Source organism: Schistosoma haematobium, chromosome 2 (genome assembly GCF_000699445.3).
Source record: "Schistosoma haematobium chromosome 2, whole genome shotgun sequence".
NCBI lineage: Eukaryota > Metazoa > Platyhelminthes > Trematoda > Strigeidida > Schistosomatidae > Schistosoma > Schistosoma haematobium.
This window is the reverse complement of record NC_067197.1, coordinates 30,034,324-30,053,796: the sequence shown is the minus strand read 5'-3', so window position 1 is coordinate 30,053,796 and position 19,473 is coordinate 30,034,324. Positions and strand designations below refer to the sequence as shown.

Below are 19,473 nucleotides of genomic sequence, written 5' to 3'. Positions count from 1 at the left end.
AATTCCCTTTCTGGTTTCCCATAATCTTGCTGATATAAAGGCTAAGAAACCATTCATTAGTACGAAGCTGTGATATAGAAACATAAGAATTTACATACAGTTTTATCTGCTCACTGAGTAGTGTTAATATATAAATCTTTAAAGTCAGAGTGGAAGACCATGTTATGAGGAACGTTTATTAATATCTACAAACCATTTATTGTTCGACAGACAAAAAGTGAATTACGGCAAACTGATAGCATAATTTTTGTATCAGTGTTATTCGCATAACTTATAAATATAAACGAAATCCTCAACCAATGTTATGACAAAGACTGATAAATATGCATATCTTTTCATTTCAAAACTATTAGGTCAATAAAATATTGGAATGTTATTATGTACAAACTGGTAAAGATTTGTACAAAATGTTCACTCAAGTAACGATCAAACCACTTTGAGAACGACCTAGCGAGTGGAAGGATTGGTCAAATTAAAAAACAGATTCATAAATTAGGTGCTATACCTTATCAGTTTTGTATGGACTGTCAATCACTAACATATGTATTCAAGATGTTATATTTAATAAATGATCACAACTGAATAGAACTACATCTTAATCTAATATGATCACTGTTAACATAAGTATAAACCACAGTGTTTCGTTCTCTTGTTTAGCTGAAAATTAAGGTCGTTTTGGCTTGTGTTTAGATATTCAACATTAAATTGAAACAAATGTCAAATAACACTACATATAAAGTATGATTTGATTTGTACAAGGATAATCATTACAACTACTAATCATTTAATTGAAAATGGCATGCTACAATGTGTAAGACAATTATAGAATTTTTTTTAGAATAGGAATCCATAAAATATAAAGTGGTATTGTATTAGTTTCAGGCAGCATTTGACACTTTCCTAGACATAGTCTAAAAAAAGTAGAGAAAGATAATTACACTTTGTGTTATTACAATTTACACCTAAAAATGAGTGACAAAAAGGTAGGTAATTCGTATCATGACGTTACTTATCTATTGGTGGGGAAGGGCTTGATGGTTAAAATATTCGACATATAGCCAATAAGTTCCAAGTTCGAATCCCCTCCATCGATTTCGGTTTAGACAACCGGGTAGTATCATCAGCCCTCATACTTAGTGTGGCTCATGCCCAAGAACGTGGTGTGTGAGTTAGCTCTATTATATTATTATATTAAAACCTAAATCTCTCGTCCTATTCATCACTCTAAAATGTATTTTGCTTACCTGTATTTCAGTTTTTGTGTTTGTATTGAGAATAAAAACTAGCACTTGCTACTTACTGCATATCAAATTAGTAGGTTACGGCAGTGTTTCTTGTCGTAAAAGTATGTGTCCAAACCACTTCACCTTATTTCACAACTACATAACGTAGGCGTTGAAGCTGGCGATTATGAAAAAGAAAGCTTGAAGATAGGTGTCTTGAAACCACTACTCGTAGCTAGTGGATGAGGCTGCCAGACAAAAAGTTTATAAAGTGGAAAACCTGAACCAACTGTGGTACAACTCAGCTGAAAGCTTATACTAGTTGACAGAGGAAATTGTGATACCAATCGTATAGAAAAGTGAAAACACTAGGTAGGGTTATCACAACGAAAGAAGTCAGTATTTAGAAGATCTGGGGAATACGGCTAACTATTTATCGAGACGATATGTATGGACATTATTTTCCTCTGAATTTCATATCTTGTTACTTTTGCTTATTCGTCCTTTACCTCCTTTTTTACGTTTCTACTTGTTTCTTCGTTCTGCATTATTGCAGATTGTAGTGATTCTAATACATAACATTTTTACGCTTTCCTATTATGCTATTTAAATTAACATGTGATCTCGTAACCGATATGTAGATTTTTCCTGAATCCATTAAACGCTGTAATTTGAGGTTCTGGGGAACATTGATGATGAAATTCTAAGTTACCTTTCGGACTTATTTGGCGGCAGCCAACAAAATATCTTGAGATCCATAATTCATCTTGTTTGACATTCGTTATCAGAATGACTAAAGATCAGTGTTCAAGTTATTAGTGGCTACGGCCGCCACACATACATATCGCAAGTTCGTTAAACTTCAAGAAACATAAATGGCGTAACATAGATTTATATCTAACCCTTGTAAATTAGATTATATCAATGCTTAAAAAACAACAAAACTTGGAACTAACAAGGTTGTTCAGGTAAGTATCACTTACGACAAGGAAATTTTGCACACAACGATCATACTCTGAAACAAGTTTGGAACACAAAAGTATTCTTCCAGGATTCTGCTTATAACAATCTTCGACTCTTTGTTCAGCTGCAGCACAACACCCCCCAGGAGTAGGTCTCCTACAATAAAGAACAAAAATTATTCTAAAACCAAGCATTGAAAGCTATATGTTGTTTTACCATTATGAAAATAATTCATTTTATCTGAATAGTTTAAATAAGAATATATTGCCACTTTACTTTGGATGTCAATCAAAGTGTACATATGTAAACCACCGAAGTAGACAATAAATGTAAATATGCAACTCGTGAACTATGTAAATATTTATTTAGAACGGTAAAGATCACTGTATGAAATAAAACACGATGACACAACACGGCTAATCGAATTTCAGGAATTAGAAACAAATATTAGCACTTTGATACTTAGGTTTGAAGTTGTTAGGTAAGTGGATAATTCCACACCTCTTTATAAATAGAGTTATGGGACGTAAGTAAACATATACATTGTATCATACTAGTGCAGTTTCCAGATGTGGAGTAGATTTAAACTAACGTTTATAACACCATGCAGCAAGCAGTGTTCACGAACGACCTCAAAAAAAATGATGATACAAAAATACTGCATGTCATAACGACATGATGTTGAATAAGTGAGTTTTGTGTAGTACTAACTTACGCCTGTTATCCCTTGTGGAAGGACATAGGCTGCCCACTAGCATTCTCCATCGAAATCTGTCCTGGACAGTCTTTTCCAGTTACTATTTGTTCTTTTGATGTCTGCCTCAAATTCACGACGCGATATGTTCTTCGGCCTTCCTCTTTACATTTTCCCATCAGGATTCTGAGTTAGCACTTGCCTCGTGATGAAGTTTGATGATTTCCGCAGTGTATGTCCTATCCACTTCCAACATCTTTTACTAATTTCCTCTTCAACTGGTATTTGGTTTTTTCTCCTTCTCAGTAGGCTCTTGCTGATACCACACTAGTTGTCTTCACTTGATTTGTTGCTGGGTATGAGATAGAAGAACCAGGTCATCTGCGAAATCCAAGCTGTCTATATTCCGTGCTTCTCCTGAGATGTGGAGGTCTTCATAATCCAGTCAACCACCAGAAGAATGAGAAAGGTGGAGAGTAAGCAGCCTTGCCTGACACAGCAGTTGGTGAAAAATTAAAATTATCCCACAGACATACGATAAATACTTGTACGGTTTCAATGAAGAACTGTCAGCATCTAGAAGCATAACTTTACCGACACATCTTTATCCCAAAAATAAATCTGTGCAATCAGATACAACCTAACTCAACACTTCCGGTTATCTCATAATGATAACAAGGAAAACCATTTTTTAGATAAGTTTTGACAGTTTTGAAATATCAGTGGAAAAATTCAAAACTTCTGGCAAAGTCTCAATCCATATAAATGTAATAAATCACAGATTTCGACAGAATTATTTTGATGAATAAGTGTTACACATTGTAGTACATTTACACAACTTACATGTACTTGTTTTCTAAACGCTCAACTGTCCGTGTATATTCTTCTGCAGCCTCGTTGAACAGTTGTTCATTCTAAAACAAACCGTAAATATTCGCAATAAATAATATCACAGTGATTCAATTTCAAAACAATAATATTTGTGACTTAGTGTAAGGCTTTTACGTTACAAATAGGTTAGCCATCTGAATGGAACAATTTGAGGCTGCATAAGCTAAAATCTCTACACTTCAAAACAGAACATGACCAAAAAAGTCAAAATAACGGAATCTTTTTGAAAACGTTCATTTAGTTATAGGCAACCGAACACCTGGTGCAAAAGAATATTGGTTCACAATTAACTAATCACTGAGTAGCGGCTAATATCATGTATGTCAAGTCCTTCTTAGCGTTTTTTTACGAAGGTTAAAAAACGCCAAAAAAGACGAAATACATGATATTGGCCAGATAAATCATATTTGTATCACTCAAAAAGACGAGAGAACCAGATCATCACCTGGTTGTGACCAAGATGAAACTGAGGCTAAAGAAACACTGCATAACTGGGAAAACAGCAGTACAAAGGTTCAATACAGCCTTCCTTCGAGATACTAACAAAATCAACCAATTCAAGATAACTCTTGAAAAGAGGTTCCAAGCCTTTTAAGACATACTGAAAGAAGATACTACGATGGAGGACAACTGAGAAGGGATCAAATAAGCACTAAACTCAACGCGTCAGCAGGAGCTGGGCCTCAAGAAGCATCATCATAAGGAATGAACCTCTATGGAAAACCTGGACAAGATTCAAGAAAGGAAGAACAAGACAGCAATCAACAACAGCTGAACACGAGCAGAGAAAGTCAAGGCACAAGCTGAATACGCTGAAGCAAACAAGATAATGAAGAAGAGAATTAAAGCTGACAAGCAGAAATATGTGAAAAACTTAGAAACGACAGCGGAAACAGCTCGAAAAAAGGAAATATGAGACGACTATATGACACGATGAAAAAACTGGCGAGGAAATATAGTAAACCAGAGAGACTGGAAGGCAAGACAATCACTGAGATTCAAGGAAAGAGGTGGGTAGAACACTTTGAAGGACTCTCGAATATGTCATCCACATTGAACTCACTGGACATCGAAGCGGTACACACAAACCTTCCTATAGATGTCACTCCACCAACGACCGAAGAAATCAGGATCTCCATCAGACAAATAAAGAGCGGGAAAACAACAGAGCCAGAAAATATACCAGCTGAAGCACTCAAGTCAGACATGAAAGTAACTGCAAACATGGTTCACCTTCTATTCAAGAAGATTTGGGAGGAGGAACGAGTGCCGATGGATTGTAAAAAAGGATACCTCATCAACATACCAAAGAAAGATCTGAACAAATGCGAGAACTACAGCGGCACCACACTATTATCAGTACAATGAAAAGGTTTTCAACAGTGTTGCTGAACCGGATGAATAACTCAGTAGACACGCAAATCCGAGATCAAGAGACCGGATTCCGTAAGGATCGGTAATGCACAGACCAAATTGTGACACTACGGATCATCGCTGAACAATGAAGCAAATGGAACTCGTCACTATACATCAACTTCATTGACTGTGAGAAGGCGTTTGACAGTGTGAACAAGAGAACATTATGGAAACTTCTTCGACACTATAGAGTATCTAAGAAATTTGTCAACATCATACGGAATTTATACAACAGACTGAAGCGCGAAACCGTGCATGGAGGACAGCTGACAGACGAATCCGAAGCGAGGACCGGAGTCAGACAAGGCTGTCTACTCTCCCCCTTCCTCTTTCTTCTGGTGGTCGACTGGATTATGGAGACCTCGACATCTGAGGGAAAATACGGAATACGATGGACAGTTCAGAATCAATTAGACGATTTGGACTTCGCAGATGACCTAGCCCTCCTAGCGCATACACATGGACAAATGCAGATAAAGACAGCCAGTGTAGCCGCAGTCTCTGCATCAGTAGGCCTCAACATACACAAACGAAAAAGCAAGATCCTCAGATACACCAGCCCGATCACACCTGATGGCGAAACTCTGGGAGATGTAGAATCCTTCACATACCTGAGAAACATCATCGGTGAACAAGGAGGATCAGATGCAGACGTAAAGGCGAGGATTGTCAAAGCAAGGGTAACATTCCAACAATTGAAGAACATATGGAACTCAAAACAACTTTCAACCAAAATCAAAGTCAGAATCTTCAATACGAACGTCAAGACAGTTCTAACATACGGAGCTGCAACGTGGAGAACTACTACAACCATCATCAAGAAGGTACAAGTACTTCTAAGCAGTTTTCTATGCAAGAGACTCAATATCCGTTGTTTGGATACCATCAGCAACAACCTACTGTGGGAGAGAACAAACTAGCTTCCAGCTGAGAAGGAAATTAATAAAAGACGTTGGAAGTGGATAGAACATACACTGCGGAAATCATCAAACTTCATCACGAGGCAAGTGCTAACTCAGAATCCTGATGGGAAAATGTAAAGAGGAAGGCCGAAGAACATATCGCGTCGTGAATTTGAGGCAGACATCAAAAGAACAAATAGTAACTGGAAAAGACTGTCCAGGACAGATTTCGATGGAGAATGCTAGTAAGCAGCCTATGTTCTTCCACAAGGGATAACAGGTAAGTAAATAAGTACTTTTTGGTGCTGGTCGAATTCTATCGATTAAGTTGCAATGTGTCCACTAGTAGGAGTGACCTAACACCACATGTACCATGTTGACATCAATTTGAGTTGCCACATCTCAAGAGGACGAGAAATTCACAAGGTGAAAAGCAGAAGACGAGTGGCAGCAACAATCATTAGAATGGAAATATAAAAGTAAAAAACATGGTTCGGAAGGAACGATTAAATCGAAAAATGAAAAGTACGGTATGACATTAAGTCATTATTTTCAGGAAGATAAAAAATCAATCTAACTGTAACACGAAAATAGATTTCGGGTCATGCCACTCAATGTCTCCGACTGTAGATTGAGACTTTTAAGTAATACTCAGTCATGAAATCCAAATCCCTTGATATTGCTCAGCCCAACAGTTAATTTCTACATGAACTGGCAAAATGTTTTCGAATGATCAACCCTAACCTTATTCCAACTTGCTCTCATGCCAACCAGAACTGAGTATCAGCGTAGGCTATTGCTAGGCATGTGCAAGATATGCCATAGCCAAGTTGATGAAGATTGATATAGTCAATAATAGATTAATTATTTCCACGTAGAACACGAAGTCTAGCCGCAGAATTACTAACTTGCAGGCTCCACCATATTTCAGTTATGCTTATAATAATAATGCTTATAAACATTAGCAATCTTTCCATATTTTGTACCAGTATACCCCCCGACCGTTGTTGCTACCTTGACGTGGTGGTCGGGCTTGCCTATCGTGATGAAGCAACCGAGCTATACTGGCTGGAACAACCGTTCCTCAAGGTCCTACCATGTCAGACAGGTCGGTTGAAGAGCGGTAAGACTAAAAGCAACAAACCCAAGGTCCGAAGGCGAAGTCGTACTGCTGACTGTATAGAGGTGTGACAGCAGTAAGGTGTTTCCTTCAGACAACCAGCATGACAGCGATGCTGCCTTCCCACAAGGAGGGGTGGGGTTAGAAAAGGTCGACCCTAAAAATGCACACCTCGCCTTATCCCACGGATATCCGTCTCCGGCGGTAAGGTCTCAATAAGTACGGAGCTAACGCAAAAATTACCTATAGCAAGGTCGTGTGTGACCGACCTCAAGCAGTTGTCCCTTGGGCACTGCGGTCACGCTCTCAGTTCACTAAGACCACCTTTAATCCAATTTCCTTTTCAGGTACCTCCAGAACAACCCTTCCACGGTGTGGGCAACCGGGAAATGATAACCGCCCTCATACTTCTAACAGCACTCAAGACCACTGTATTCATAATCAACCTCCCTCTTCAATTCCTATTACTCCTCCTACATCGACTTTCAACTCTATATTTCCTCTCTCGGCTTCCACCTCAAGTGTCACCGTAGCCAACGATTCTAGTGCGCAAAACACTGTCCCAGGTCTACTGAAACCTCGCTCCAAACTACACATTGGAGCCTTCAACGTACGCACCCTATGTCAAATCGGTCAGCAGGCTTCCTTGGCTAAAACCCTAGAGTCTCTTTCCATTGATGTATGCTGTGTCTCCGAAACACGCATACAGGATTCCAGTGTGGTCATTCACTTGACCTCACCTTGGCAAGACGGAGAGCCAACGAGATACACCCTTCGGGTGTCTGGTGACCCGATGGCAAGTTCTCGTGGACTGGCAGGTGTAGGCATAGCACTAAGCATGAGGGCCGAACAAGCACTGCTAGAGTGGATCCCCGTCAACAGTCGTCTATGTGCTGTTCGGCTGAACGGCTACGTAAGAACTCGGAAGGATAGGGACACACGTCGTTGCCTTTTTGTCGTTTCTGCCTACGCTCCCACTGACTGCAGCTCAGATGAAGTGAAAGATGAATTTTACAGAAAGCTGTCCGAACTTCTTCAGAAAGCTAAACGCTCAGACATAGTACTCGTAGCAGGTGATTTTAATGCTCAGATAGGCAGTTTAAACCAAACAGAAAGGCATTTAGGTGGATATTTTAGTATTCCGACACAGCGAACAGATAATGGTGATCGTCTGCTGCAGCTATGCTCAGACAATCGTTTATTTTTAGCAAACACAAATTTTAAGCATAAGGAGAGACATCGTCTAACGTGGCGACCGCCTGCACCAAACCAACGATGGACTCAAATAGACCATATTGCCATCAGTCATCGTTGGAGAGGGTCGGTAGAAGATTGTCGCTCATTCTGGAGTACCTGCTTGGACTCCGACCACGCCCTAATACGGGCACGCATCTGCTTGCGCCTCACTGGACGCAAAAAGCCACATTAAAAAGACCCGTTAGAACTGAGTTGAGTAACGAGAAAACCAAAAGTAGGTTCCAGGAACAACTGAGGTCACACTTAGGTAGTTGTGAAGACGAGGCTGACCCAGATGTTGCTTGGAAGGGCATACAATCAGCTGTGGAAACAGCAGTGACATCTATTAGTGACTTAAACCACAGAGTTACAAGGAACCAGTGGATTTCTTCAAGGTCTGTCACACTGATGGATTCTCGCAAACTCGTCCCATCAGGTTCTGAACATGATGAAGAGCGTAAACAAATCAGATCTAGGTTAAGAAAAAGTCTAAGGAACGACCGTGAGCAGTGGTGGGTAACGAAAGCAAAAGAGATGGAAAAGGCGGCGACTATAGGGAACACAAGACAGCTTTACAGACTAATAAAAGAAACTGGAATTAATAAGTCAAGTGTAAGTGAGATTATTTCGGAAAAAGATGATACTCTCATCTGCTCCCAGTCCAGACGTTTAGAACGATGGGCGGAACATTTTAGAGAACAGTTCAGCTGGCCTTCAGCTACTCTACTACTACCCTCCATTCCCAGACAAAGTGAATGGAACATTGAAGTAGGTCCCCCAACTCTTGCTGAAGTTGAGAAGGCTATAGTTAATCTGAAACGAGGAAGGGCAGCTGGTCCAGATGGATTGGCTCCAGAGGTCTTTAAGGATGGTGGTCCAATTTTAGCGATTAGGTTGACTAATATTTTAGCTAAGATCTGGGAATTAGACGTTATCCCATCTGACTGGTCGCAATCACTTATCGTCCCAATATATAAGAAAGGGTCAAAATCGTCCTGTGACAACCACAGAGGGATTAGTTTAACAAACATAGTATCTAAAATACTGGCCTCGATAATTATCAAACGCCTAACTAAGACTCGTGAACTACAAATACGAGAGAACCAAGCTGGCTTTAGACCTGGTCGTGGCTGCATCGACCACATATTCACCATTCGTCAGGTTCTAGAACACAGGCATACCTATCGGCGTCCGACGATGGTGGTCTTTCTTGACTTAAAAGCAGCATTTGACTCTGTAGACCGCGAGACTCTGTGGCAGTGTCTGTCATTGAAAGGCGTACCTCAGAAGTACATAAACCTTGTGAAGGCTCTTTACTCGAACACTACTAGTCGAGTCAGGGCTTATAGCGAACTGTCATCTACTTTTGCAACCTCAAGTGGTGTCCGTCAAGGCTGCCCACTTTCTCCATTTTTGTTTAACTTCATCATAGATCTACTGATGGAAATAACACTCTCGTCGACTGAATTCTCGGGTATTGATCTCCTTCCAGGAGGTCCACTTATCGACTTAGAATATGCAGATGACATAGTCCTGTTTGGTGAAGACGCTGACAAAATGCAGAGTCTTCTGGTAGCACTAAGCAACAATGCCAGAATGTTTGGGATGCGCTTCTCCCTCTAAATGCAAGTTGTTGCTTCAGGACTGGTCTGCGTCAACACCTGAACTAAGGATAGGGAGTGAAGTAGTCGAACGAGTTGACAACTTCACTTATCTTGGAAGTCTGATCAGCCCTAATGGGTTGGTGTCTGACGAAATCTCAGCACGGATTCGTAAAGCTCGTTTGGCTTTTGCCAACTTACGTCACCTTTGGCGGAGGCGAGATATCCGTCTATCAATAAAAGGACGAGTATACTGCGCGGCTGTTCGTTCTGTTTTAATTTACGGCAGCGAAACATGGCCATTAAGAGTAGAAGACACCCATAAGCTACTAGTATTTGACCACAGATGCCTTAGAAATATTGCTGGCATCTGCTGGGATCACCGGGTAAGTAATAGTGAGGTTAGACGCAGGGTATTAGGGAATGATGGTAAATCAGTTGATGAGGTTATGAATCTTCATCGACTGAGATGGTTGGGCCACGTATTACGTATGCCTGAACACCGATTACCGCGACGTGCAATGCTAACCGGTGTAGGGGATGGTTGGAAGAAAGTTAGGGGCGGCCAAACCAAAACGTGGCATCAGTGCCTGAAGTCACTAACTTCTAGTCTGAGCCATGTTGGTAGATGCAGACTACTTGGTTGGGGTCCGCGTGACTTTCGTAACCAATGGTTGGAGACTCTTGGTGACATGGCTCAAAATCGATCACAATGGCGTCGGTGTATACACTCTCTGTCTTCTCTTAAACTAAGAGATTAAGATCACTTCACATCTTTCTTTCTACGAACTAATTCTTTCTTCCTATACTATATCCTTATTGCAATCTTTCTCCTATATATTACCACCTTTGACCTAACCACTCCTATGAATCAGGTGTTCATCTTGCTGTGCTAATGAGGTATGGCAACCTGGGCCGATGCATACATGTGCCTGGTCCTACGTTGTAGCTGACTGACTGACCAGTATACCCCATTTTCACAGCCATAGGGCAATACAGAAAAGACCCCGTTTTGAGAAAGTAGTTTCTATAATCTTAATAGGCTAGAAGAACGAAGCGAAAATGATATAAGTTAAACTGCTGAAAGTCTTGCTTACGGTTTTGACGGTAACACTTTACTTCTATTACTGGAAACAACATGTTGGTGAAATGTTTACTAGACTGGAGACAGAAATCTCACAGGCTTAATGAATGATAGAGGTATGTGAATGTGAACTTGAGTGTATGTACTAAAAGTCTCATTGGTCACCATCAGACGATATAACCAACTAGGTAAGTAAAGCGGTTAACCACCTAAAGCATCTTGTCCGTTAAAATATAGTAGATGTGGTAGTCGTTTTTCAACCACAAATGTAGAGTACACGGTGGAAATTCCCTTCCCTGGTGCTTTGTCAAAACTCAAAGATTACTAAATTGTTATCATTCAGATGAATATTAGAACTAATAGACATGGTGGCGAAAAAACAGCGTTATCACGAATAATTGCATAACATTAAAATAAAATACAGATTAGGTGAGAACCGCTTAGCGAATGAAAGGAATAGGGACATTACACAGTTACCATAAGGGGGGAATAGCGTACATCATATCCTAAGGAATAATGCGGATTATTTTTCCAAACCATTGGACCTAATCGTCTGCGTTAAAGAACTAAGGGCAAGTAATACTCGTAATAAGAAATCCCTACAGAATCGACTTACAAGGCAGATTACTCAGATGCACGTAAGAAACATAAGCAATATGAAATAATACATCAATTAGTCCCTTGTGTTACAATATATGTTGAAATGTTCGTATAAGTGAAAAGACTTGTAGAAAGGGTTTGAATACCCTATTGTCTACTTCAAGACAAAATAAAAAGGAAAACATAATGAATTGCATTGCTTAATAAAAAACAGAAACGTACACGTTTTTCTAATAGTTGCAGGAGCTTTCCGTATCTTCTTTCTGCCTCTTCTAGTTCATGTTTTAAACCTAGGCTATATTGCGGTTTGAACGATTCTGGGGCACGAACGTCATCTCAAAGCTAGGCTAACAAACGATGTACCAACCTTTCGTATTATCCTCGGTGGTAGCAGCATTTTTGATTCGCTTAATTACATCTTCGCTAATCTTACAGACTTATGATGTAACAGAATAACTTACTACAATATCGTCGGGGTGGAAAGTCACATCTCGAGTTTGGTGAGAGGCAGCAGAACCCATATCTAAAAAATTCTTTTATACTAAGAGGTAAAACTTTACAGAATGACTAGAGTATGAAAATTATTTATTATTTAAATGTACAATTTCATTTTTACTACTAAGATGTGGATTCCATAATCCATTTAAGGTACGGTGGGTAACCCCCCTCAATGTTTAAGCTAATGATTTCCGGGCATTCATAAGGATGGATTTCTTTGACAACCTCCGTTAGAGAAGGTACCAACTTTGATTGAGTTTTCGCCATTAGAAGAAGTTCGTCTGACTTTTCCACCTTCCCTTCCCAAACGTAAACAGACTTAATTGAGGGTATGATATTGACACAAGCTGCCAGTTTTCTACTAACTAGAGTATCTGCAATAGTTTCCGCGACTGTGAAATTGGGACAAGTAATTAGAGCTACAGAATACATCGATGTCTTTGAAAACCAGATGCTGGCAGCAAATGATGAGATTAACAAACCTATCAAAAAATTGCAAACATGTTTCAACATTAGTGAAGGTGGACACAGACAGCAAACACTATTAACTGACTTGTTACACACCTCGACCTTGAGAACAAAGCTTCCGCAGCATGTGGATTCTGCTCAGTATGTGGATGAATCCCCAAAACAAATAATTCTGCGGGTCTTTGATATTGATCTTGAGATCGTCAGTTTCATTTAACACGCTCTGTCTGAAAGTACTCGGTCAATAAAATACATTAGACCAAACTATGTACGTCATGCTATGCAGCCCCTTCACCTAGCCAGCTTGTACCACATACCTTTTGACGCATTAACCATCTTACAAATATATCTTCTAACCCCCTTCATCCCTGACTTTGTTTGAATTTTTTATGTATGAACGAAGAATAAGTGGGTGGTAGCTTCCAAGAATTATTTATAAACTATGATAATATACATATACTTATCGTATAATTACTAAGTAATTAGATCATACATATTTATGTTCCCCTTATCATAAGTCTTCATTTGACCGATTAACTACTGTTATACGATTTACAGTTCTTAATTTATTCCCAATCTATTAGTTATTCTCCTATACTCATAACCAGTTTTGGACTGACGTCGTATGATCATTATTTCTCGTCTCATGGACTGATGCAGTCTGGTCTGCTTGTATATAAACCACGTATGTCTGGAATAAGTTCATTCATATAGATGAGAGTGATACTTGTGTTCTGGACTGAACGAGTGCTGACTGACAAACTAAGCACCGGGGCAAACCCATAGAAGTCGATATTCCGACTGGTAATTTTGTCACCTGATAGTTGACGGCCCATTGAACATAACATTCTAGACTAAGGATCCGCGATAATAGAGGTGTTGCGGATGACAGTGTTGTCAAACTCTTTCAAACTCAGATTTTACTAAGGTGTTTTGTAAAGTTGTGCTCACGCCCACAACATAATCACTGAGAGCTGTTCATATAGATATATTGCAGTAGCACGCTATCATAAGGCCGTAGAAGATTTCGCACTTAATTATTTTGTAGAAAATGTTGACAAGCTCCCTAAGGCGATACTAAAACTGAAATAATAAATAAAATTTCCATTAGCTAGTATTTAAAAAAAGTACAGTATGGACCCGCGCGCTGCGGGCTGAACGTTACTTTCAGGTCGAGGCCTGCAGATTTTTCCTGGATAGATTATCTTCCCTTGGAATTATGGAAGATTACTCCATTTTGAATCACCTACATATGAACTGTAAATTTCATACTCTATGATAAGAACTCAGTTTAGCATATTCATGGTGTATTTGGTCATATTCAAATAATAATTCATATTCATATACGTATTCCTTCAGACTATCCGGCAGAACCATATTCTGTCACTTCAAAAGCATATATAACTGTGGAGATAGATCTGACAAGCTTATTTTGTAAATAGTTTTTAATATTATTTGTATTTGTCAATTTCTCACTGAATGTACATTTATCATTAAATGATTGTACCTGTTGTTTAAGTAAATGACCTTGAAGACTTTTTCCGTTGTAATTCTAACATAGCGTGACACACTTTCGGTTGTTCGCAAATACACTACTACGCACATACCCATTGTTCTATTCTCGCTCGTTACCAAGTCAATTGCGTTCTAAACTGGATATTATCCTCATTTCAAACTGCTGTGTCATTTCCATTATATCCTACGTCAAAGGAACTTATTGGCGTCATATTTACCTCTGTGGAATTATTACGCATTTATAATTGTGGATTTTTGGGACCGAAACTCAACAGAATACGCAACGACTAGCCGATTTAAGTAACGTCCCTCAACTTTTAATTTGTGGCCTCGCCGCTGCATATGGTTCCCAAGAAAGATCAAGACTGGCGCCCATGTGGAGATTATCGCCGTTTGAATAACCAGACTATCCCAGACCGGTATCCGATACCTCACCTGCATGATTTTTCTTTAAATCTACATGGAAAACAGATTTTTTCAAAGTTAGATCTAGTCCGAGCATACCACCAAATACCGATGGCACCTGAGGATATCAAGAAACCAGCCGTAATCACACCTTTTGGCTTGTTTGAATTCTTGAGGATGCCTTTCGGACTAAAAAACGCCGCTCAAACCTTCCAGAGATTTATGGACGAAGCAACTAGAGGTTTGGATTTCGTGTTTGTCTATATCGACGATGTTTTAATCGCTAGTTCTTCCATTGACGAACATGTTCAGCACCTACACACGCTTTTTGAACGTTTCAAAAGTTATGGTGTTGTAATCAACCCTTCGAAGTGTATATTTGGCGCCTCATCTCTGGAATTCCTGGGACACCACGTTGATTCCCAAGGAATTAAACCGCTTGAAGAGAAAGTCAGAGCCATCTCCAGCTATCCAGAACCAACCTCAGTAAAATCACTACGTCGTTTTCTCGGAACATGTAATTTTTATCGACGATTTCTACCAAATTGTGCCGATGTACTACAGCCATTGACAGATTTACTGAAAAACGATAAATCAGGTACCAAGAAAGAAAAGAACCAAATATTCAAGTTACCTTCCGATGCCAAAATAGCATTTGAAAAAGCTAAATCCATGATTGCTAATGCTACCATGCTCCAACACCTAAATACTGACCCCACAACACTGTTGATCCTATGCACGGATGCTTCACAAAAAGCCGTCGGGGCAGTATTACAACAGCGGGTAAACAACACGATTACCCCCATTGCCTTTTTCTCCAAGAGATTATCGCCAGCACAAGAACGTTATAGTACTTTTGGACGCGAACTCTTAGCTATGTATTTAGCAGTAAAACATTTCAACTTTTTGCTACAGGGTCGTGATTTCATCATTATGACAGATCATAAACCCCTTTGCCACTCTTTTAGCACATCGTATGACAAACACTCCCCACGAGAAGCAAGACAACTTGATTATATCTCCCAATTTACCACAGACATCAGGTTTATCAAAGGTCACATGAACATTGTTGCAGATGCACTATCTAGGAGGGATATCAATACGACGGTACTCAATCACGACATCAGCCTTGAAACCTTAGCTAAATTACAAGCAGACGATGCAGAATTGAAAGCCTGCAAAGAAAAGTCCAGCTTAGATCTCAAACCTGTACCGATTCCTCTTTCAGGTACATTTATCATGTGCGACACTTCAACAGGCAACAATCGTCCGTTTGTCCCACACGCTTGCCGACGAAAAATATTTCAGCATTTACATGGTCTTTCACATCCAGGCATCAGAGCAACAACAAAGCTCATTACCGAACGTGGTGGCCTAAAATCAACTCGGATGTTAAACGATGGACACGTAGCTACCTCCAGTGCCAACGCAGTAAAACGCAGAAACACATCTCCAGTCCAATTGGGAAGTTCTCTATCCCTGACAAACGCTTTCAGCACGTGCATTTAGATTTAGTTAGGCTTTTGCCACCATCAAACTCTTTCACACATATCCTCACAGCAATAGATAGGTTCACAAGATGGGCCATAGCATGCCCCATTAAAGACACATCGGCAGAGACGGTGGCTTCAGTTTTCCTCGACCGCTGGATAACTAACTATGGAGTACCATCAATAATCACAACAGATCGTGGTCCCCAATTTCAATCTGTCCTTTTCCAGGAGTTCACTAAACTTCTAGGGGTCAACCATATTAAAACCACAGCTTACCACCCAGCAGCTAATGGCATGGTTGAAAGATTCCATCGCCAATTAAAAAGCTCACTGATGGCGCAAGCTGACTCATCAAAGTGGAGCGATGCCTTACCGCTCGTTCTCCTTGGGATTCGCTCGTCAGTGAAGGAAGACATCGGATGCACGGCCGCTGAACTAGTCTATGGCACGATATTAACGTTACCAGGACAACTGGTCAAGAATGAACCCACAACGCCAGGAGACCCTACTCGTTTTGTAAGCAGATTACTACAAATGATGCAGAACATCAAAGCAATACCACCTAGAGAACACAGCAACCGAGTCCACCTCGATAAACATTTAGAAACGTGCAAATTTGTTTTTGTTCGAGTAGACGTGGTGAAAAAGCCACTGACACCACCGTATGAAGGCCCTTATAAAGTAATAAAACGCACTCACAAATATTTCATTATCAATAAAAATGGGAACAAGAAGACAATTTCCATTGACCGAATAAAATCAGCTTTCTACGAAGTCCCTCAAGCCACAGAAGACAATGCTGCGAACAAACAATCACTCTCATCAATTGCTAAGAAACAAGAGGAAGAGGAAAAACTCAGCACCACGTGGGAGACTTATAAAAAACCAAAGCGTTACGTACATTTTGCCATATAAAAAAACTAAAACAATCAAAGCAAACAATTATCGAGGACCTACACTATCAATCCCATCTAAAAAACAATTTTTTTAACAGTGTACATAATTAATCACATTTTTCCACAATTATTCGTTTTGTCACATTTAAAAAAAAATTGTAACAATAATAAACGGGTGATCTCTTTTTAATTATTTATTCATTATACACAAAAATAAACAGCTCAATTTTTTGTGTGTGTGGGTTATTAACAGTTTTACACATCCTTGTTAGCCAAACAAGACATTAAATGACAGTATTTCCATTTTTTTTTGTATTCGTTATGCTATGCTACATTATTGCTATGCTCAAACGATAACACACTTCATCTTATTAACGTATATGTCATATCCATCTCTACAACTTTTGTTGGTTATAACTGTAAATATTATTTTTGTATATACATATATATCATATTCTTACATTTTTTAAAATTATAACCAGTGTTACCTCCGGACACTCTGGGGGGAGCTATGTGGAGATAGATCTGACAAGCTTATTTTGTAAATAGTTTTTAATATTATTTGTATTTGTCAATTTCTCACTGAATGTACATTTATCATTAAATGATTGTACCTGTTGTTTAAGTAAATGACCTTGAAGACTTTTTCCGTTGTAATTCTAACATAGCGTGACACACTTTCGGTTGTTCGCAAATACACTACTACGCACATACCCATTGTTCTATTCTCGCTCGTTACCAAGTCAATTGCGTTCTAAACTGGATATTATCCTCATTTCAAACTGCTGTGTCATTTCCATTATATCCTACGTCAAAGAAACTTATTGGCGTCATATTTACCTCTGTGGAATTATTACGCATTTATAATTGTGGATTTTTGGGACCGAAACTCAACAGAATACGCAACGACTAGCCGATTTAAGTAACGTCCCTCAACTTTTAATTTGTGGCCTCGCCGCTGCATATGGTTCCCAAGAAAGATCAAGACTGGCGCCCATGTGGAGATTATCGCCGTTTGAATAACCAGACTATCCCAGACCGGTATCCGATACCTCACCTGCATGATTTTTCTTTAAATCTACATGGAAAACAGATTTTTTCAAAGTTAGATCTAGTCCGAGCATACCACCAAATACCGATGGCACCTGAGGATATCAAGAAACCAGCCGTAATCACACCTTTTGGCTTGTTTGAATTCTTGAGGATGCCTTTCGGACTAAAAAACGCCGCTCAAACCTTCCAGAGATTTATGGACGAAGCAACTAGAGGTTTGGATTTCGTGTTTGTCTATATCGACGATGTTTTAATCGCTAGTTCTTCCATTGACGAACATGTTCAGCACCTACACACGCTTTTTGAACGTTTCAAAAGTTATGGTGTTGTAATCAACCCTTCGAAGTGTATATTTGGCGCCTCATCTCTGGAATTCCTGGGACACCACGTTGATTCCCAAGGAATTAAACCGCTTGAAGAGAAAGTCAGAGCCATCTCCAGCTATCCAGAACCAACCTCAGTAAAATCACTACGTCGTTTTCTCGGAACATGTAATTTTTATCGACGATTTCTACCAAATTGTGCCGATGTACTACAGCCATTGACAGATTTACTGAAAAACGATAAATCAGGTACCAAGAAAGAAAAGAACCAAATATTCAAGTTACCTTCCGATGCCAAAATAGCATTTGAAAAAGCTAAATCCATGATTGCTAATGCTACCATGCTCCAACACCTAAATACTGACCCCACAACACTGTTGATCCTATGCACGGATGCTTCACAAAAAGCCGTCGGGGCAGTATTACAACAGCGGGTAAACAACACGATTACCCCCATTGCCTTTTCTCCAAGAGATTATCGCCAGCACAAGAACGTTATAGTACTTTTGGACGCGAACTCTTAGCTATGTATTTAGCAGTAAAACATTTCAACTTTTTGCTACAGGGTCGTGATTTCATCATTATGACAGATCATAAACCCCTTTGCCACTCTTTTAGCACATCGTATGACAAACACTCCCCACGAGAAGCAAGACAACTTGATTATATCTCCCAATTTACCACAGACATCAGGTTTATCAAAGGTCACATGAACATTGTTGCAGATGCACTATCTAGGAGGGATATCAATACGACGGTACTCAATCACGACATCAGCCTTGAAACCTTAGCTAAATTACAAGCAGACGATGCAGAATTGAAAGCCTGCAAAGAAAAGTCCAGCTTAGATCTCAAACCTGTACCGATTCCTCTTTCAGGTACATTTATCATGTGCGACACTTCAACAGGCAACAATCGTCCGTTTGTCCCACACGCTTGCCGACGAAAAATATTTCAGCATTTACATGGTCTTTCACATCCAGGCATCAGAGCAACAACAAAGCTCATTACCGAACGTGGTGGCCTAAAATCAACTCGGATGTTAAACGATGGACACGTAGCTACCTCCAGTGCCAACGCAGTAAAACGCAG

At 39.7% G+C, this 19,473-nt stretch overlaps 1 protein-coding gene across 1 annotated transcript; it reads right to left on the bottom strand.

The window, feature by feature from the left end:
• Nucleotides 1-171: 171 nt before the first annotated feature.
• On the bottom strand, nt 172-13,247 carry CHCHD6 (MICOS complex subunit MIC25). The gene is made up of 7 exons (XM_051214886.1): nt 12,962-13,247; nt 12,192-12,923; nt 12,098-12,158; nt 11,953-12,065; nt 3,724-3,794; nt 2,207-2,342; nt 172-911 (listed from the first exon to the last, which is right to left on the bottom strand). Exons 2-7 carry the CDS (start codon nt 12,249-12,251, stop codon nt 879-881), a joined length of 474 nt encoding a protein of 157 aa, XP_051068070.1. The 5' UTR covers nt 12,252-12,923; nt 12,962-13,247; the 3' UTR covers nt 172-878.
• Nucleotides 13,248-19,473: the final 6,226 nt, after the last annotated feature.